Here is a 22,154-nt window from a genome sequence, read left to right as displayed (position 1 = left end):
GAACACTTATAGGCCACAATATTCTAACATGGTTACCCCGACCTTTGGCCTGTTTGTGAGTGTGTGTCAGTGTGTTTTTACTGTGTCACTGGGATCCTGCTAGCCAGGACCCCAGTGCGCATAGTGAAAACCCTATCTGTCAGTGTGTTTTGCCTGTCTCACTGGGGTCCTGCTGGCCAGGACCCCAGTGGTCATAGTTTGTGGCCTAATGTGTGTGTTGTCAGTAGTGCTTAACTGTGTCACTGAGGCTCTGCTAACCAGAACCTCAGTGATTTATGCTCTCGCTGCTTCTAAATTTTTCACTATAGGCTAGTGACTTAATTTACCAATTCCAATTGATGCACTGGACCCCCCTTATAAGTCCCTAGTAAATGGTACCTAAGCATTGGGGTTCCAGGAGATCCTTACGGGCTGCAGCATTTCTTTTGCCATCCATAAGGAGCTCAGACAAACCCTTTCACAGGACTGCCGCTGCAGCCTGCGTGAAAGAGTGCACACCCTATTTCACAGCCATTTTCACTGCACTTAAGTAACTTATAAGTTACCTGTATGTTTAACCTTCATTTAATGAAGGCTAGGTGCAAAGTTACTAAGTGTGAGGGCATCCTTGCACTAGCAAAGGTGCCCCCACGCAGTCCAGGGCCAATTCCCCAGACGTTGTGAGTGCAGGGACGCCATTACACGCATGCACTACATACAGGTCAATACCTATATGTAGCTTCACAATGGTAACCCCAAATATGGCCATGTAAGGTATCTACGATCATGGAATTGTCCCCCCATTCCAAATCTGGTATTGGGGAGCCAATTCCATGCATCCTGGGGCTCCACCATGGACCCCGAGTACTGCCAAACCAGCTCTCTGAGGCTTGCACTGCAGTTACAGCTGCTGCCACCTCACAGACAGGGTTCTGCCCTCCTGGGGTCTGAGCAGCTCAGTCCCAGGAAGGCAGAACAAAGCATTTCCTTTGAGAGGAGGATGCTACACCCTCTCTGTTTGGAAATATATGTGTTACAGGCTTGGGAGGGGTAGCATCCCAGAGCCTCTGGAAATGCTTTGAAGGGCACAGATGTTGTCCTCTTTGCATAAGCCAGTCTACACCAGTTCAGGGACCCACAATCCCTGCTTTGGCGTGAAACTGACAAAGGAAAGGGGAGTGACCACTCCCCCGTCCATCACCACCCCAGGGGTGGTGCCCAGAGCTCCTCCAGTATTTCTCAGACTTCAGCCATCTTGTTTACCAAGGTGTGGGGACACTCTGGAGGCCGCTGAGTGGCCAGTGCCAGAAGGTGACATCAGAGACCACTCCTGATAGGTCCATATCTGATGAGGTAGCCAATCCCCCCTCAGGGCTATTTTGGGTCTCTCCTGTGGGTTTCTCTTCAGATTCTGCTTGCACGTTTCCATCAGGAATTGTCTGCAATGACTCCTTCATCCTCTGACCTCGGATCGACCGCAGACTGCTCCAGGAACTGCTGTAACTGCAACAAAGTATCCAGGAGGGCTACTTCGACTCTGCAACTTCAGCTCCAGCCAGCAACTGCAACAGTTTCTACGGTGTGCATGCTCTGGGGACTCCCTGTCTTCACCCTGCACCAGAATGACCAAAGATATCTCCAGTGGAGTGATGGAGTCACTTCCCTGCTGCAGCAGGCACCTTCTAAGACGACAACCGGTTCTCTTGGACTCCTCTCCTGGCGACAAGCGTGCTCCTTGGAACACAGGTGGTGGACCCCTTCCACACAGACTGTCCTAAGGTCCTGCTGTCCAGATTTTGGAAGAAGTAAGAGCTTGCCTTCCCCGTTTGCAACAGTACCCCTGTGCACCGCGTCATCTTCACCTCCTGAGGCCTCTGTGCACTATTTGCAAGAATCCTTCGTGCACAGCCTGGCCCAGGTCTCGCTGAGTTGTTCTCCGGCGGCGTGGGACCTTCTTTTGTAGTGCTGCAACAACCGCAATTTGCACCTTCTTTGTCACCATGTCCTGGGACCTCCGTGGGTGCTGCCTGGTTATCTGTAGGTTCCTTCCAGTGCTGGGAGCCCCGTCTGCCTCCTCAGCCTGAGTTGAGGCCCCCAGGTCCCTCCTGGGTCCAGGCAGCGCCACTTTGACGCAATCCGCAACATTGATTGAACCATGGCATGTTGGACAAATCCAGAGCAGAAACTCGCCTGTTACCAACATCTCCAGGTGGGACATCCATTGCATCATGCAGGAACCCGCAGCCATCTTCATTGGTGCTCTTCTGCAGTCTTCTTTCAACTGGAGACTCCCCTTTTGCACCATCTTTTAGGATGGCAGGGGCTCCTGTCCTTCCTGGAAACTTTTGCAGCTTCTGGACTTGGTCTCCTCTCTTTACAGGTCTTCAGGTCCAGGAATCCACCATTTGTTGCTTGCAGTCTTGCTTGGTTCTTGCAATACTTCTATTCACGACTTCTAGTGTGTCCTAGGAAACTTGCAGTATTTTACTCCTAATTTGCCAGGCTCTGGGGTGGGGTATCTTACTCACCTTTGTGGTATTGTTACTCTCCCAGCGATTCTCTACACACTACACTTGTCTAGAGGGGAATTCATGATTCGCATTCCAGCTTCTTAGTATATGGTTTGTGTTGCCCCTAGACCTATTTTCTCCTATTGCATTCTATGGTATTTTCTATTCATTGCTCTATCCTATGTCTAATTACTTACCTTGTGTATAATACTTACCTCCAGAAGGAGTATTGCCTCTAAGATATTTTTGGCCTTGTGTCACTAAAATAAACTACCTTTATTTTTGTAACACTGAGTATTGTCTTTACTTGTGTATAAGTACTGTGTAACTATAGTGGTATTGCAGGAGTTTTGCATGTCTTCTAGTTCAGCCTAAGCTGCTCTGCTACAGCTACTTCTATCAGCCTAAGCTGCTAGAACACTACTACATTTCACTAATAAGGGATAACTGGACCTGGTATAAGGTGTAAGTACCCAAGGTACCCACTACAAACCAGGCCAGCCTCCTGCACATGTCAAGAGAGACTTCCCAATGCCCTAAAAGTCAGCAGCCCCAGCTAGTGGGCAGACACCAGGGATGACCAGTGTAACAATTGGGGAGGAGAATACTCAAATTAGTGCAGGGGAAGGGAAGAAGCTACCTAGTCTTCGTGGGTGTCAGAGAGATGGTACCCAAGGCTCACATGAAGTGGATCACCATTAATGGGCAGTGGGTGGGGGCTTTAAGGGACACTGGAGGCAGCTTAATTACTGTCAGGTATCATTTGGTGTCCTCAGAGCAGCTGATTCCGAATGTAATCCACAAAGTTGTGGTAGCTGGAAACCACAAGAGTCACTATCCCGTGGCGCTGATTCCCTTTTGAATGGGATGCAGGAGTCTCAGGTTCCTCAAAGGTAGATGTGAATCTAGCCATGCCTGTGAATTGTCTGCTTGATACTGACCCGGAGAACACCATCTGAAAAGAGGTAGTGCACCAGTCCCACTTAGAGATGCTTGGATTGCCTGAGTGGTTGTGTCTGACCACACAGTCTATGGCAGCCCGAAATGTAGGTCAAAAGGACGTGGAGGCTGGAAAAATGTCCCAGGCACCTGCCAAAAAGAGGAAGGGCATGGGAAACCCACCCCTGAGTCTCCCATGATCCAGAAGGAGGCTGAGCCTGACCGTGAAACGTGGAACCTACAGGGGAGGACACTGCTGTCCTGGTAGATGCTACCCAAGCTAACAGGCTGACAAGCTGAAGTGGGAGCCATCCTGGGCTGAGTTCTGTAATGACCAGAGAAAGTTTACTACTTTTGAGGGCCTGCGACGACAGACTACGGCCCAGACAGCTGGCAACATCTCTGGTGATGGCCTGATTTATTGGGAGAATGATCTCCTGTATAGGGAGCCTAAGGTTCTTAAACCTGGTGCATTTCGTGTGTTGGTGGTCTGCAAGTGCTATAGGGCCTTCGTACTAGGTTTGGCTCATGATGGGCCCGTAGCAGGACATCTTGGGGAGGCCAAGAACCTTTGCAAAACAACTCTGGATGCATTCGGCAGGTCCTGTCCTACCTACAAGTTCTCCACACCCTACCATCTCTATACCAATAGGCTTCTTGAAAGGTTCAAGAAGACTCTCAAATGCATGATTATTGGCCTATCAGAGTCCTTGAGGATAAGTGGGACGTCTTCTTGCCATGCCTTATTTTTGTGCACAAGGAGGGGCCACAGAAGGGAGTAGGGTTAATTCTCCTTAAACTTCTGTATGGCCACCCTGTCTGAGGGCCTCTTAGCCTAGCAAAGGGGGTCCCCCATGATGAAGTCAGCTACATGTTGGCTCCTAGGACTCAGATAGTGGGCCATATTTATACTTTTTGACGCACAACTGCGCCAACGCAGTTGTGCGTCCAAAAATTTAACACCGGCTAACGCCATTCTGAAGCGCCATGCGGGCGCCGTATTTATTCAATGACGTTAGCCGGCGTTAGCCGGCGCTGCGGAGTGGTGTGCGTCAAAAAAAATGACACACCCCAGGCAGCGCCGGCGTAGGGGAAAATGGAGCTTGGGCGTCAAAAAATGGGGCAAGTCAGGCTGAGGCAAAATTATCGCCTCAACCCGATTTGCGCCATTTTTTTTTGATGCCCAGATGCCATTAACATGACTCCTGTCTTAGCAAAGACAGGAGTCATGCCCCCTTGCCCAATGGCCATGCCCAGGGGACTTTTGTCCCCTGGGCATGGCCATTGGGCATAGTGGCATGTAGGGGGGCACAAATCAGGCCCCCCTATGCCACAAAACAAAAATAAAAAAATACTTACCAGCACTTACCTTAATGTCCCAGGGGTGGGTCCCTCCATCCTTGGGCGTCCTCCTGGGGTGGGCAAGGGTGGCAGGGGGTGTCCCTGGGGGCATGGGAGGGCACCTCTGGGCTCCTTCCGAGCCCACAGGTCCCTTAACGCCTGCCCTGAGCAGGCGTTAAAAAATGACGCTAACGCGGCTAGACGTCATTTTTTTTGACCCGCCCACTCCCGTGCGTTATTTTTGCACGGGAGTGTAAATAAGGTGCACAGGCCTGGGAGTCATTTTTTAGACGGGAACGCCTACCTTGCATATCATTAACGCAAGGTAGGTGTCCACGCTAAAAAATGACGCAAACTCCATGAACTTTGGCGCTAGATGCATCTAACGCCAAAGTATAAATATGGAGTTCGTTTTGCGTCAAATTTGCGTAAAAAAAAACAACGCAAATCCGGCGCAAACAGAGTATAAATATGGCCCAAAGTGCTTTTGGAAGAAAGCCCTGAGAACCTGGAAGCCAGCCAGAAAGTCATGAAATTCTGGCATGACCAGAAGGCCACACTGGGTGAGTTTTCAGTATGGTCAATAACTGTGGGTGATAAAGCCAGTGGACTCCTCGGGCCTGCAGGACCTATGAGGCAAAGGAGCGCAAGGGAAAAGTCACCTACCTGACAGTTCTCGAAAACCCAAGGAGTCCCTTAAGGGTCCTACATGTAAAGTTCCTCAAACCCCACTTTGTGAGGTCCAAGGTAACCATGCTGCTGATTATGGATAGTGAGGTGGAGAATTAACTTTTCCCCTATCTCCTATCTTCCAAGGAGCAGGATGGGTCAGTGGAAGGAGTTGTCCTCTACCTTATCATGTCCCCTGAGCACCAGAGGGACTGTCACCACTTGCTGGGACAGTTTGCCTCCTTATTCTCATTTATCCTAGGCCTTAACACTTGGTGCACCCACGATACTTATACAGGATCAGCATGTTTGTTAAAAACAAAATGTACAGGCTGTCTGACAAACTGATGGCCCATATTAAGGATAAGGAAAATGCTGAAGTTTGGGGTGATTGAGCACTCCAATAGCCCTTGGTCCAACCCAGTGGTTATGGCACCCAATGCCGCCCGCCAAGTGCCACACCAGGACGGCAGTTCTGGGTGGACTATAGAGGGCTCAACTCAGTCACTGATGCTCACCCCATCCCCCAAGCTGATGAGGTCATTGATCAGTTAGGAGCTGTCATTTTCCTTAGTATGTTTGATGTCAGGTTGCTTGCAGATTGCCTTAGCTGAGGGGGCTAAGGAGACGTCTGTATTCTCCGCCCAAAAGGGCCACTTCCAGTTTTGACTGATGCCCTTTGGGTTAAAGGATGCTCCTGCCACCTTCCAGCCGTTGGGCAAACGGGTCCTGGCTGTGGTGTAGGATTTCAGTGCTGCATATCTAGATGAAATTTATGTCTTTAGCTTTAGTTGTGGCTTACTCCGTCCACCAGTTTGGTAGGGGCAATGTGCAGCACTTCCAGCCAAAATCCAGACCATCCTGTCTTGGGAACCTTCCAGGACCCAGACAGAGGTGACAGCCTTCTTAGGCCTCACCAGTTACAACAAGAGGTTTATCAAGAGATATGACACCATTGTTAATCCCATGACAGAGCTGACTTCCAAGAAGCAGTCCAGGAAGGTGAATTGACATAGGTGTGCCTGAACACTTTTTACATCCTGAAGGAGGCCATGTGCACCACACCAGTGCTCAAGGCACCTGACTTCTCCAAAGAGGTTATCTTTAGAAGAGATCTGATCATAGAATGGGGGCTGTTGTCTCACAGCTGTACTATGAGGGCTTGAATCAACCTGTAGCCTTCATCAGTACATCCCAGGAACTGAGGTGGAATGTCACTGAAAGGGAAACATATGCAGTTGTCTGGGTACTGAAGAAGTTAGGCCTATACTTGTTTGGGACTCACACCTGGGTTCAAAGAGACCACAAACCGAACCCCTCAAATGGCTAATGCAGATGACGGGTGAGAATCCTAAACTGGTGAAGTGGTACTTCGCCTTACAAGGAATAGACTTTATGGTGGAACATTGCCCTGGAACTCACCATGCCAGTGCTGATGGCCCTATAATTCATGCTCCAGCAGCGACAGCCCATGACACTAGGGCCCATATTTATACTTTTTTAGTGCTGCATTTGCGCCATTTTTTGACGCAAAAGCGGCGCAAACTTACAAAATACAATTGTATTTTGTAAGTTTGCGCCACTTTTGCGTCAAAAAGCGGCGCAAATGCGGCGCTAAAAAAGTATAAATATGGGCCTAGATCTGCTCTTCGCTCTACAGCGTTGACCGTGCGTGATGAACAGCATGCTCCTTGCTGCTCCTTGCAGCCTCCTCCTAACTCTGCGCACTAGACTTACAAGGTAATTTTTCAGTGTGACTAACTACTTTCACTAAAATCTTTAAAGTGTAATAATTCCTATTCTACTTATTGGATTTTTGTTATTCTAGTATTATTTATTTATTACAATTTACTCACTCTTTCTGAATTGGTTTGGGATCTTTCTTGTGTTGTGTTTTCACTTTATTACTGTGTGCTGAATAAATATTTTACAAATTGCCTCTAAGTTAAGCCTGGCTGTTTTGTACCATATACCAAAGAATTAAACACAGGTCAATTTAGTGTCTTTTGTGGTTCACTGTAACAAGGATTGTGGTTGTTGCCTGAGCGAGGCCTCACCCTCTCAACCAACAACCCAATTTCTTACATACACATTTTGCAGCAGACTTTTTTAAATTACAGGAACTAGAAGATGGTATATTAAGGCCTGTTCATTTTCAACAGACAATGAACTTTCAGATATATCATGATGAAACAATGCATATATCCTTAGAAATCAAAAGAAATGTTGATTATGATTTATTTTTTAAATGTTTCTTACAGATTCATTAAACAGGAGTTAGAAGTAATAAAATATTTGTTTTAAATATTTGGGTAACATTATTACATTTTTGTACTTCTGTATCCCATGAATCATTGAAAGCTAGACGTTTTTGATCATCTCCATTTACACTTGCAAAACATTGATCATAGCCTTCATTCCAAAACAAGAACCATATTCCCGACCTAAAAATAAGGTGAGCCTCATGAAAGGATAATTATTTTTTTGCCATAAAATCTATTCTATATGCTTGGCAATCCACAAGAAAAGTTTATACATACATTGTATCAGAATGTCATGACTAAGCAACCTTAAACAGAAAAAGGCAACATTTAGTTCATTTTTATGAAAAGTTTTATTTGAAAATTATTTTCCTTTAGATACAAATTCAATTTTCTTGCCTACCTTATTAGGACAATGTGACAGCTGCAAAGCACCAAGCAACAATAAATTTAATTAAATATTAAACCATTTTATTATCAAGGATTCTTTAACAAAATGCTCCTAATATTTCTGCACAGCAGAAGCACAAATTATAAAGCTTGAATGGTCATGCTCATGTGATTTTTGGCATTAGAATAAAGAATATTTAAAAACATTTTAAATGTTATAAAGATAAAAATTAACAATCCATTATTCACAATTGTTTCATTACCTAGGGCCCATGCAATGGACCATAATTACATGGTACATGACAAAGGAATCAATATGTTACAGTTGAAGCTTATGCAGCAGCAGTAGTTTAATCACACAAAGAAATTATTCCCAACGTTTTAACTCAGTGCAGGGCAAAGTGTTTTAAACAATTTAACTATAACTAGCATTCTATATCAAAAGTTAGAAAAAAGTCATATATAAAGTATTACATTTATATTAATAAAACTAATATTCAAAGTAAATACACCAAGTCCATTAGTGCACAGGCATACATTGCCAATGTACTGTAATATCTTTGTCCCATTCATCCCTTATTCTAACATGAAGAGTAAGGAAATGTCTTGAAGCCCTATTTACAAATGCTGCTTGCCCTAGGCACAGAACATACACCATATTTGTTTTAACTGGATCAAAAGGGTTGTTGCAGTATTTTTTATCAAATGATTACAGAAAAAGGAAATATCCATATGCTTATCTTTCATTCCCAAGAGAAAATAAATATTCTTTCATGGTAATATTTACTTTCATATTGGTATCAAAAGCAGTAAATTCAAACCTTTTGAGTGCAACATTACGTTACATATCAAATAGATATTTCAACTGTTAGTAAATTCATTGCTTTTTGAACAAATCTCAACTATAGGTGGCATAAATTCTGCAAGTACACTGGCTAAACCATTTAAACTTGGTGTACAAGGCAAGCAACTAAGGCACTTCGTTGCAGAGGAAGTTATTATACAAGCTGGATTTATTCATATTTGTTTTAACATAAAACATATGGAAGGGAACTCAAATGTGAAATAGTGCTGCAATTCCATGGTATGATCATTATTGGGATTTTGAAATCACAGGTTCTACTGAAAATATTTTATAATTTTACATTATGGAAAGTAATGTCAAAATTTCCTGTAATGGCAAGTAAATATTTTAAAATCTATATGATTACAGCATATGCAATAAACCATTAAATAGATTGAAGGCTGTTATTTAAAATGTAAACACGTATTCTCAAAATATTCAATATTCATTGTGACTGGGAAAGCATATTAACAATCACTTTACCTAACCACAACGTTAATCATGAAAGTTGTACACAATTAGCTTTTATGGTAGGTCCGAGCTGCAAAATGTCTTCTTCTGAGTTGGAGATTTCAATTATTAACATGCACATGTGTTAAAGGTCATGTTTTTTTATTAGTAATCGGTTCAAGTGTGTTCAACTTTGAGACAGGCATATACAGTGCGTAATTGACTTCAAAAATTAAATATCTTTCAGCATTTTATGATGAATTATTTATGCTGGCATTTACTGCCACGTAGATAGAGGAAAAATACAACTTTGTATTTAACATTAGTGTTCTTCTATTGAGTCCTTGTTTCTACATTCTGCTTGTTCAAAATCGTCCTCAGAGACTTGTTCATGAGAAACGGCCTGTCAGGTGAACCATCATTTCTTTCTAAATCTTCCACTATTAGAAAGAATGGCAAATGATAAATAACAGAGCTACTAGATTAGAGCAGTACATTACATATTGATGCCATTGAATGCTCCACTAAACGTAAAGCAGCATTGTCAGCACCCCATTACTCATTTTCATGTCGGGTATGAGCTTTGATACGGATTCATTTTAAATATGAAAATGTTGCAAATATACCACCCTCTTTTAAACGTTAAACTCCTTCTCTCCATTCCCAAGTTGTCAGTTGTTACCTCCTTTAAATTTGCAAAAGCATTTGTAATATTACTCCGTACAAATTTTCAATTTGAAAAGAGTTCAAAGTGGCATGACAGTATTTCCATCTGGCATGAAAGGGGTGTCAATTTCTAATCTAAACTGTTTAGTTTTGAAAAGTGAATAATGAAAGAATAATGAAAGGTGCTACTGTTCTATCAGATAAAATGGATTCTCTGGAATGTGATACTTAGCATTGAATAAACATTAATATTAGACACATTTCACAAGTATGTGTAAGAGACTTTGGTTCCATTATGAGCCCTTCTTCAAATAGGGGTGCAAGGAATAAACCAGAATACAGACTTAGTCCCAAGGAGGGGTTGTGCATTGAGGAATGAAAGGAAATGGGTTGGGAGTAACTTAATGGTAATGTAAACATGTGAACACTTTACTTAAATGGCGGCACAGTAGCTTTGAAAGCACAACAGTGAGGGTTTAGAAATGGTGTGACTGATTCTGAAGGTTTTAATATGGATTCCCAGAATATGACATCATACATTGGATTTCCACCTGGGGTTTTCTCTGTGTTCATATTAAAAGACTAGAAGAATAGTATGGTTAGTACTTGTGTAATTTAATGTCACACCAATCCCAAAATTAAGAGAACCCAAATGTTTTAAAATTGAAAGGTCCAAGTTATGTAATTGGCATGTGTCTCCTTCTAAGGTGGTTTTCAAATTGCCTTTATTTTCAAAACCAATGCCTCCAACAGGGTGGAATGCTGCTCTAGGATAATAATCATGTCTGATTTATAGAGTATTGCACCCTGTTTGTTCTTTTCTTGTTGTCAGGCAATTGTTTTATCTTGCCTATATATATATAGCTGAAAGCCACTTCGTGCACTGAATGCTACATATTACATTTCTGGATTTACAGGTAAAAAAGCCTGTGTACTCTTAAGTTCTGTAAATTATGAACATTTTTAAAAAAGCATGTTTTTTGCAGTTTTGGTTGCCAACTGTATGGGGCTGTGCCCACTCTCAGTTTTAAACATGTTAGTTCTTTCCAGTTGCAAGTTAGTTTAACACATTGAGTTATTTGCAAACTCTAATATAAGATATAAGGATTTATTCAATATAGTTAATGTTGTATGGCATGTGATAGCCAAGGACACCCATTTGTATCTCAGATCATCATCTTTTGCCAGTGTTTTACTTCTCTACATGTCTCTCAGAATGACCCTGTTAAAATTCTGTTGAGTCAATTCAAGAGATTTCAATTTTATGTTTTGTCACCACATAATTATGATTTGTCTCTACACAAACCTACCAGTAGATCACATTTTATTCTGTTGGGCATCATCAAAAATACATTTAAACAACTCACTGTGGAAACTACAATAGCTGAAAAGGTGGATAGATTGCGACAAGTGTTCATGTAAAACATTATTTGAATAGATTGCTGTTTAGTGTAATAATATTGCTTTGCATTTTCACAGTTATGGGAGCTGTTTTGATCATGAAAATGGCTTTTCAGTTTAAGAAAGCATTCATACGTTTTATAGTTTAAATAGTTTTCAGAAAGAACACTTCATAACTATTAACAATCAGTTACTGAACTGAAGATAGAAGTGTCTGGACTAAATGCATAGCTGTCAGAATATTTTCAATCCAAGTCACACTTTCTAACTCTGGTCAGGTTGTTTTAATTACCGTGGCAAATAATCCCACTTTCTTACGAAATATAATACTGTAATAAAAATAATCATTCACATTGGTCTTACTACAAAATGTTTTCTTCAAGTACAATGTATTCTTCTTTTGCCTAAAGAATTGTTACTGTATATATTTACTAAACCACTAGATTAATTCCCAAAAAATCATTAGTAATGAAATACAATGGTCTTTATAAAACAAAAGGAAGTATGTAAACAAATCTACTTCCTAACTAACTTTAATCTAAAAGTAGATATCTTCTCATCATATAGCTAGGTGTTTTTCCTTGTGTTCAACCTTTTTACTGGAATAAATTAAAGCTCTTTCATTAGAATTGTTTATGGTATCGATTTCAAATTAAAAAGCAGTTTTATAACTAGACAGAATCCTTATGTAAGTAAAAACACTATTCCATTCTAAATAAGACACAAGGAATTAACAGCAAGGGGAATTTACAGTTGTGAAAAAGTAAAATGTTTCTTTGCGATAAAATTCCACATTTTAATGATATACGATTTTTGTATTTAGTGTTTGTGACTCTTGGTAGTCTGGCCTATGTATGTGTAATCTTTGGATGAAACCATTTTTCCATACAATCTTCACATGCAGCTGTTCATGATAGAGGTCTGTCAAAGCAAATGTGATTTTCAACTGAACAGTGGGCCCTAGTGTGCCTTTATAGGTAACGTTATGCTAATCACCATTGCTTTCCCTTACTCTAACCGCATCTGTTCACTTAAAATGCAAACTTAGCACCAAATCCTGACCACTTCTCTGTGTCTTTAGCATGGTATACCAAACACGGTTTTATGGCTAATAAGTATATTAAATAATAATAATGCCTTCAAAAATAGGAAGAGAATATTTAATAAATGCACATTTATCAAAAGACACATTATCAAAAGTGTTGAGTCTTGAAACAGCACCCAGCACTGCCAAATATATTTAAAAGGTTATTATCAATGTATAGAAAACACTTCACAATTATAATTTCCATTTTCAGAGGCACTATAAGCTACCATACTGTTTCACAGCTCTTAAAATTATGCATTTTTCTCAGCAGGCGGGAGGTTCCTCCATAGCTTAGGCCTGGTTGTGTCCAGAATGTAAAAAAAAAGATAGGCATTATTCCAAGGCCTTTTATCTCTTTTTGACTTTTGCTAGTCCATATCACAATTACTACTTGCACGATGAACCATTTTTCTGGTAAATATTTTGTTCACTTAAATGCCTTTTTGGGGCTTTTGTCCTTTTTTTCCAGGATTCTGTGGAGGTTAGGAGACATGAAGTACGGTTTGGATGCTGAGCCATCATTCCTTTCCAGATCTTCACCTGAATGTGCAGCCCCAGGAGCAGCAAATGGTCAAAGCAGCAAGTTGCATCAGCAATCAAAAGCAAAATAGAGAAAAGGAGAAATAAAGAAAGAGACAGAGGGAAGCAGAATGATTAAAGTTAGAAACCCATTGCAGACTGATTTTGCAGGTTTGTTTAAGAAAATCACGGCTGAGTGCTGCAACAAGAGCTTACATTGGTGATTTTGAGAAAAGAGCGGTCAGGAAATTGACAGCAGCCATAGAGGAAAAAACAGCATGAGGGAAAAAATAACGCTCTGCGTAGTTCATTTACAACACAAAAGCCATACCCTTGAAATAGACCCACTTGCATAGGCACCAAAGGAGAGAAAACATTTTCTTCAAATGTCCAGCAGCATTTCTACTGAGTGTAAATTGTTTCCTTGCTGCAAATCAACTGGTGGCATCCAGTACAAGAGCATAAAGCAAACTAAAATCCAAGCTGTGACGATTTAGTGAGTGATTATAAAAGAAAGTCACTGGCCAATTTCCATTTAGTGTTTATTAGTTTATAAATTAAATGTGTGATGTACGAAAAGTGACCTCCACAGGACTTAATTCAAACTGCTCCATTTAAAAATCTACAAATAAAAGATTGGTTGGTTCTGCCCAAAAACAACTTTATGCACAAGAGTTATGTGGAAAAGACTAAAGCGCCAAATAAATTAACTATAAATGGTATTGAAGATATAGAAGCACGAGAGAGGGAGTAAAGAATAAATTGGAAGATATCCATGTTTGCAATTCTTCTCATTCTTTTTCGTTGTTAATGCACATTAACTTCATTACTGCCTAATGCACAGTGTATATATATATATATATATATATATATATATATATATATATATATATATATATATATCTATGTATATATATATATATGTGTGTGTGTGTGTATAGAGAGAGAGAGAAAGAATGAAAGGGGGAGAGAGAGAGAGTTCTTTGTGTTTGTGTTTTTTGTGTGGTACCAATAACAACATATGCTTTTTTCAGCAGATTCAATGAAGTATACTACTCTCAGCATCTTGGTTTGTGTGAGGATAGTTTGTGGCTAACGAGATTTGATGTAGTTTGTCAGGATGGGTGTTATTCGTTCGAGAAGGTAGTGCCCTATCAACATAATAAATCCACTCTGGTTTGGTAAAAACCTAGAGCTATGTGGTTAGGGAGGTCATAGATAAGTGATTTGCTGTTTATGAGGTTGCATTGCATGTACACAATGTAGATCAGGAGGTTTAGGGGCAATCCCTTGGAAGCCTACGTCCATCCAGGGTGGGACAACTTATGGACCCAAGAGGTTTCAGAGCAGATTCAGTACCTATTCATGAAGACCACCCTCATTCGCAAGTTTGGCCTCACTCCTAAAAACTGTCACCTGCAGTTTAGGAATAACTTAAAGCAGTCACAGCAGTCTTTGGAAGAGTTTGTGGATGCATTGATAAAAGCACTTGAAGTTGGGTGAAGGGTAGTAAAGTAGCAGACTATGATGGGCTGTATAGTTTGATTATATGGTAGAACATTCTGAGCCATTGTTTTACAGAGTTGCTCTAGTACCTGATGGGTTCTTATTGGACAGGGTGTCCAAGGAAGGGCATGGGGGGACCCAATGAAGGATGTTTCTGGTTCTTAACAGCAGAAGAATGGGGGACCAAGGATACTAATAAAAGATTCTCTGAAGGCTCCAAAAGCGATGCCACCTTCCAAGGGTTTGTCAACTGGGTTTTGTCTGTTGATGGAGGACTTCAGTGCCACTTAGATGGATGGTACTGCTGTCTTCAGCTTCCTTCAGAAGACCACCCAACAGAAGTGGTTCAGGCCTTGCAACAGACAAGCCTGTCTACCAAGACCAGAGTTACAAGATAGGGGTCTGTGCAGTCACTCCAACCCAAGATTCAGATCATCATTGGAGTCTCTTCAATCCAAGACCAGGACTCAAGTGAGAAGCTCAAGTTGGTATAAATACACACTGCAGCCCACATAAGAAAGTTAATTTTCCATGCCCTAGGTCCATTTTGGTCACCATTTGCAATGGAGTTATAGGGAGTTTATGAATGCCAAACAGGGAGTTCAAAAGTATTGCATGTTTTAGTACAGTGGAAGTACAGGCACTGTACTACTGTTTAGCCGTGGTAACGTGTACAGTGGTCTAAAGCTAGCAAAGTCAGACACACTCGGGGGACCACAACAGAAATGGGGTCATTTCTCAAAAGGTTCATATGTGCTTGTATGTGAAATGGCCTCTGTAAATGAAATATACAATGATAATGTCTCTGTTTGCATGAGGCTACCACTCCCATTTCCATAATAAATGTTTAGGGGAATTTTCCTATCAGATCATTTTGTATCAGTATGAAAGTTGTAGTTTGAATGAACCTACATATTTAAATGTAACTGATGCATTTGCTTCCCTTATGTTTCTGATGCGAAAATAAAATGTTTCCAGCCCATCTATGCCAATGATTTCATTGCAAGCGATACACAACATGGAGGGAATTTACATTTTTTTAGATTTTCAGATTCACTGATGTAACATACTCTCCAGACTGCGTATCCTATAATAGTTGTCATCTTCTTTAGGCTTATGTGCTTTGTGGGAAGATGTTTTGCTCGATACAAAATGCAACCTCACACCTGCTTGGTCCTCTCATCCCTTCTTACTGACTAACCCAATAGGAGATCTCTCTTTTGGAGATAAGGCTGACTCCATTTATTTCAGAAACTTTGAATGTGAGAATGCACTCGTCTTGAGTTTGTTTGTATTCATATGCGTTGGTCATTGCTGTGGTCACTGTTATGTAAAAATCGCAACAGTGAACTACTAAATGTGTCTCCTTTTATTATATGATTGTGTTAAGATGGGCAGATTGTGTGGGTTGTTACTGAGTAGAACATTTCAGTGCACGTATGCCACTCAGTTCATTAACTAATATAATTTAACACTCGGGTTCAGCATATCAACATTTGCATTTCAATTCTTTTTTTAAAAGGGTGCAGTTGTTCTGTGTTGTGGTGCTCCATGCTTATTGTAGGGAAGCACAGTGCTCAGTTCTGGATTAGGGAGACCATGGTCTTGATGTGAGCCGTTGCTGAGCGCTTCCCAAACAGACGACCCACAGACATATACAGATTTCATTAATGGTAATCTTGATTCACCAGTGGTAGCTTTCCTTAGAAGCAAGGAAATCATTAGTCAAATCAGCCAAACAACAACACAGTCAGAGGAAAAAAATGAATGTTCTACAAGATTTAAGTTAAAAAAAACAAATAATACATTAGAGAAATGTCACAAATAAAGAATAATAATTATATGTTCACAAGTTCATATGTTATGGAAAAAGGAAAGCACAGGACTCAATGAAAACAATGAAAGCAAGAGAAGGCAGGACATGAGCCCCTTTTAAAGATATATTTAATACAATAGATTTCACAAGCACATCACAAGTGCTGTGCAGGCAAAACCTAAAAAGCAGTAGGTGGGATAAGGTGATTTGGAACGGCTGGCCTGAAGAAACAGGCAGTTAGTCTGAAACCCATTGGTTCCTCCTTGTTGGACTCATCTGGAAGCTCTAGCCAAACACTTTCCCTAGTTGGTCATACAGAAACATCTGGGCCCATATTTATACTTTTTGACAACAAACCAGCGCTGCCGTTGGTTTGCATCAAAATATTTACCACTGGCTAACGCCGTTCCAATGCACCAGGCGGCGCCTAATTTATGGATTGACGTTAGCCGGCACTGCGGCCTAGTTAGAGTAAAACAAAAATGACTCTAACCAGGCAACGCTGGCGTAGGGAAGAACAACGCGTCAAAAAATGGTGCAAGTCAGGTTAGAGTAAAAAATCATGCCTCTAACCAGACTTGTGCCATTTTTTGACGCACAACCCCCATTGAAATGACTCCTGTCTTAGCAAAGACAGGTGTCATGCCCCCGTGCCCAATGGCCATTGAGCACAGTGGCATGTGGAGTCTGGCCCAAGTTAGGCCCCCCCATGCCACTTAAAAAATAAAATACTTACATCTACTTACCTGTACTTACCTGGGATAGGTCCCCCCATTCATGGGTGTACTCCAGGGGTGGGTGAGGGTGGCAGGGGGTGTCCCTGGGGGAAGGGAAGGGCCCCTGTGGACTGCTTCCATGGTCAGAGACCATGGAAATGAGCCCACAGGTCCGTTAATGCCGGCCCTCACACAGGCGTTAAAAAACAGCGCAAAGGCCCGCCCCCTCCTGTGCATCAAAATGACACAGGAGTATAAATAAGGCGCACGTCTTAAAGTCATTTTTTTGACGGAACGCCTACCTTGCATGTCATTAAAGCAAGACGGTTTCACACATCCAGAAAATTACGCACACTGCTGAATTTTGACATTCGCGGGGTCAGACGTCAAGGTATAAATAAGGTGTTAGGTGTGCGCCGAATTGTTATGCAAATTTGGCGCAAACAGAGTATAAATATGCCCCTAGGTATCCAAAGGCTGAGTGGGAGAAGGTACCAAACAAGGTCCACCCTAAGACAAAACGGCTGGGCTAAACATGGTGGTTCCCTCTGTATTGCTTTCACCTTATTCTAGCTTTCATGGAGCTTGATATCCTCCAGCAACACTAATTGACAAGCATTATCTGATGCAGACCTACAGAGGTCAGACTGAATTTGTGAGAGAATTCTGTTATAGCTTTTTGCAGATTCTGAGAAGGTCTGATTGAGACAAATGGCTTACAGTGTCCTTAAGTGCAGAGTGAATTCCGAGCCACCTGTAAGTTTGAACAGTTAGGTTGCAGCTTTTGAAGTTCATTAAGGTAAATATATTATTATGCCTCGAGGGTAAATCAGAACCCTGTCTTGAACAGTTTGCAGACACAGCAGTAAAATGTTTTTCCTTGTCAAATTCCAACTCTTAATCCGCGGAAAGTAGCTAATCAGGAGTACTAAAATGCAAATCCTGGCACACTGCTGGTGGGTGTATTGTAGTCTATCTTATACCTTTTTAAACATTCTATCCTCTTACATTTTCTGCAGCATGATCTAGATGTTGTCCTGGAAGAGTCCCTGGTGGCAAATAAAAACCTGGTGCTCCTTGCAGGGGAGAGATTGTCACAGAGGGAGCTCTGTCCAAACCTATATCATCCATTCGATCTCAGAAAATCAAGTGCAGTCATCAAAGAAAATAAAGGTCTTTGTCACCTACTAACAAAAGCAATAGGTATTAACTAGGGGGTGGACATAGCTTGCATAATTCCAGGTGGCGTAATCACGTTGAATTATCCAAAACTTCTACAAGATTCCGCAGAATTGCGTGATAAGAGTAACTCTGCATTTAGTGCTATTTTCTTTGAGCAAAAATTCCCCGTTTTGGACTAAGAAACAGTGCTAAATGCAGCAAAACATTAATAGCGATCATGAGCAGGCACTCACTAAATGTGCACTTGCAGTAGGATTCCCCCCTTTTATGCCCCACATTAAGCACTTGTTTCTTACCACAAAACACACCTCTGCTTCCAAAATGGCTGTGAGGGTGAATTTTGTGCTAATAAAATAGCACTAATGCAATAGAATATGACCAGCATTTTCTAGTTTATGAAAATAAAAAATTAAACATAATCCCATAAGTACATCACTTATGCACTTGCCCAGGCCAGTCTGTATGCATGTAAGTAACATACAACGTGCCATTATTATTTATTCTCTGAGTGTTGGCTTACTTTGAGGAATTTTCTCTGGTCCATAACATAGTAAAATGAACAGCACTGGCTGTATTATATTGCATTGTATTGTAATTTAATTTATATACTGTTTCATACCCCTGACGAGGCACCGAAGTACACTTGCCGATGGGTGGCATGTTAAGTCATCATAGTGCTATGGGTGGAAGAATATGTGTCTTGTGTGGGATATGTAAATGTAATTTAAATTTGTACTTGTAAAGCGCACTCCGACCCTAAGGTATTAAGGCGCTGAACGCATACTGCTGTGGAACCCCTCCTGGCTTTTCCCTGTGAGGTGCCCACTCCTGGGCAACCCCCAAGGTAAAGCCAGGCATCCCAGCACTGTTGGGGCCGTTGTGGAGATTAAGCAAGCTATTGCCCAGAGTTGCAGAGTGAGACCCATGAATTAGATTAGGCACCGAGGCAAGAAATATCCTGTCCAGGGAAATTGAGCCCAAGAACCGCTGAGGCGGGAAATGAACCCTGGTCCTGGGCCAGATCTCTGCATCACAGGTCTGCCTCTCTAACCATTGTGCCACACTTCTCCACATGTCCCTTCTGCATGATTTCACACCTGAGGGCAATGTTGTGTTGTAAACATGCTTTTGTTGCTACACCCATGTTTGACTCTGAAGTGAAAAAAGTGATAGATAGAATGCTTCTTTATTAAATGCTAGTATATGATTAACTATGAAATATGTGAGAACATTGTGGCCGATCTGGGAAGTATTTTGGTGTCGTAATTGAGTGGCAGAAACTGTTCTGTCCATATCACCTCCAGCGAGTAGCTGAACCTATGTGTGGGTGAGGGAGAAAGTGTGATAATAGATCGGGTCATGCATGCACCTATCGTCTGAAAGATGCCACATATGTTATGACATCAGATGGTAGCAGCTTTAAAGTGCAAAATAGGGTCAAGGTACTATATGCTTTGGAACAGTCTAAGGGTTGTAAGAGAGCAGCCCATGGGAAGGACATTATTTAAGCGAGTGTGCTCTGAGGATTCCAGGAGCAGCCGAGGGCAACCTACTAAAATGGCCATAGCATGATCACTATTGAGTATGCTCTGATGGGTTAACCTTGGCATGACCGAGGGTATTGGAGATGGGAAGGTATTCATTGTCTATACACTCGTCCTAGGTATGGTACAGAGTGGCCCATAATAATGTGTTGGTCGAAGAGTGTCAGAAGAGCACTATGAAAGATGGTGGGACTAGAACGAATCGCACCATCAGTGGGCAATGCTGGAGGATCTGCTAATCTCAAGGACACGCTGCAGATTATTCTTCATGCAGTGGTTCTAGATGCTTGTGTGCCCCCTTCTGCAATACTGGTAGCCCTGGCACACATGTAGCATTAACACTATGGTGAGAGTGTATTCCGTCACTTGCATGGCAGGTTGAAGGAATCATTTTGCCTCTGAGCTAACTCTCTGCCCCAGGGTAGGGCAAGTCCCTGGCTGCCCTGTGTGCAGCGTAGTCATTGTGATAGGGTGCGCTATCACAGTCTACACCAGGCACTTTGTTTGAAAGGTGCACCATGACGCAAATGGGGAAAGTGTGTTCTATGTATATTTCGGGCCTTGATGTTTTTGATCTTCTCAAAAGGTGTGGCTTCCTTACACAGTTCAGCTAAGGACGCTCTGTTTAGAAAGATGACTGTTTTAAAAAGGCCATAGCCGTACGTTTGGTAAATTAAATGACTCAGATAATAAGTTCCCACAGTTCTGTAAAATGTATATATGGGGTAACAGAAGAAGGAAAAATCTTTCCCACTTGTACCTTTACATATAACATGCTTTTAGTAGTGCATATTACCTGAAGCCTGGTTCCACAGCATATCCATAAAATGGGTTAAGGTTTGATAGATAATTGCTATCAAAGCCAACCTTCGCGTGTGTAATCTAATATGTAAAGATCATTGGTATCTTCAGATATGTATTATTTGCATTAATCCCCTTCTGGAATGGTAAAACAATTGTAACCAATGCGGTGCACCTTTTAACATTTTTGTCATTTTTGTTAGTTCATTCATGCCTTTGACAGCCCCAGTCAGCAGCTATATAATTGCCACTGTGAGGAGAGAAATCTTACTCTAGGTCTCCCTGAATGAAGGAGCCTGTGAAAAACATGTTCGGCATTCTCCTGCCTTGTGCCCCAGGAATAGAAACAGAACTCTGGGGAAGATAACCTCTGCAGGAGGACTGGAGTAGATGAGGACTTTGTACTGAGAATTGTGATGAAGAATAGACTATTCTCAAATGAAGAGGATCTCCCATTTTAAGTTTCCGTGGTGAAAGGGGATGTGGGATAGCTTTCTATTGACAGTATATCACTAGAATAGGAACAGGATTACTCTGTTGCAAAAATGAGAGAGGCAAGCCTGAGAGCCTCTGACTTATTTTCTGGAGGGACATAATGAACGACTGGCTTGTTTTACCCTTTACAATTCCCTATGTAACCCATTTCCAGAAAAGGATATATTTGTAAATATAAAGCTAATAAGAATTCCCTGCTTACTGTAGTAAAGAATTCCTGGCATCTTGGAGAAGGCCTGAGTAAACAATTGACTCCTGAGGTGCCTTAAATCTCAAAGACCAGATAGTTGCTCTATGAAATAGTGAGACCAGTTTGTTGCTTACACACAAAATTGACCCACCAGATCCAGGTGAAGCCTCTTTGCCCCTGTGGATAACCCGGATCACACCTCTTGTAACTGGAGGGTGCAGATATTCCCATAACAGAGAACATGATAACTTGCTTTGAAGAAAGAGGTGAATCAGTTTCTCATACATGCTCTGATTAACATCTATCATATGGCTGAAGCAAATAGTCCTGGGCCCTTGATATACCTTTAAATTGTTCTCCAGAGATTTTCATTTTTGATTTGTGTTTCATTATGTATCATTAGAGAAGCAACTTAGCGTGGATAGATATTGCTAATCCGGGCTGATATTTTCTGGATGACATTTTAAAAAATTGTTGATGTGTTGCAGTGATGATGTAATATTTCAGGAACCATGAGACCCATATATTTCATTTTGGTGTCAAAACATAGGTAATCTTACAGAGACAGAAAATAACTCCTCAAAGCAACCCTTCTGACATTTTCCAAAATACAGCTCTAGAATGATGTGTTTTAGCCATCGTATTTGTAATTTACTATAATACTGTTTTTGTTTCAGGTTTTCTGTTGATTCAAATTCATGAACATGAGTGAAGCAGGTGGTGGCAGAGGATCTTTACTTCCCGAAGAGTGTTGCTAACTACAAAATCTAAGGACTCCTTCAACAAATAAAAATGTGTCGTAATCCAAACTAATCTGAAAGAAAAGCTAACATCAACTGCCGCAGGAC

At 41.6% G+C, this 22,154-nt stretch overlaps 1 protein-coding gene across 6 annotated transcripts in view; it reads right to left on the bottom strand.

Moving 5' to 3' along the window:
- Positions 1-8,028: 8,028 nt before the first annotated feature.
- Positions 8,029-22,154, bottom strand: part of SLC44A5 (solute carrier family 44 member 5) — a 765,772-nt gene continuing 751,646 nt past the window's right edge. For 3 of the 6 annotated variants that reach the window (XM_069232422.1, XM_069232425.1, XM_069232421.1), the window contains exon 22: positions 8,029-13,077. In XM_069232422.1, coding sequence (XP_069088523.1) covers positions 12,965-13,077 — 113 coding nt within the window. In that variant the 3' untranslated portion in view covers positions 8,029-12,964. The remainder of the gene's footprint in view (positions 13,078-22,154) is intronic. The other 3 variants (XM_069232424.1, XM_069232426.1, XM_069232423.1) reach the window with 2 other exon arrangements.

Source organism: Pleurodeles waltl, chromosome 4_2 (assembly GCF_031143425.1).
Source record: "Pleurodeles waltl isolate 20211129_DDA chromosome 4_2, aPleWal1.hap1.20221129, whole genome shotgun sequence".
Lineage (NCBI taxonomy): Eukaryota > Metazoa > Chordata > Amphibia > Caudata > Salamandridae > Pleurodeles > Pleurodeles waltl.
Note: the sequence above shows the minus strand (reverse complement) of the source record. Positions and strands in the feature narration are given on the sequence as shown.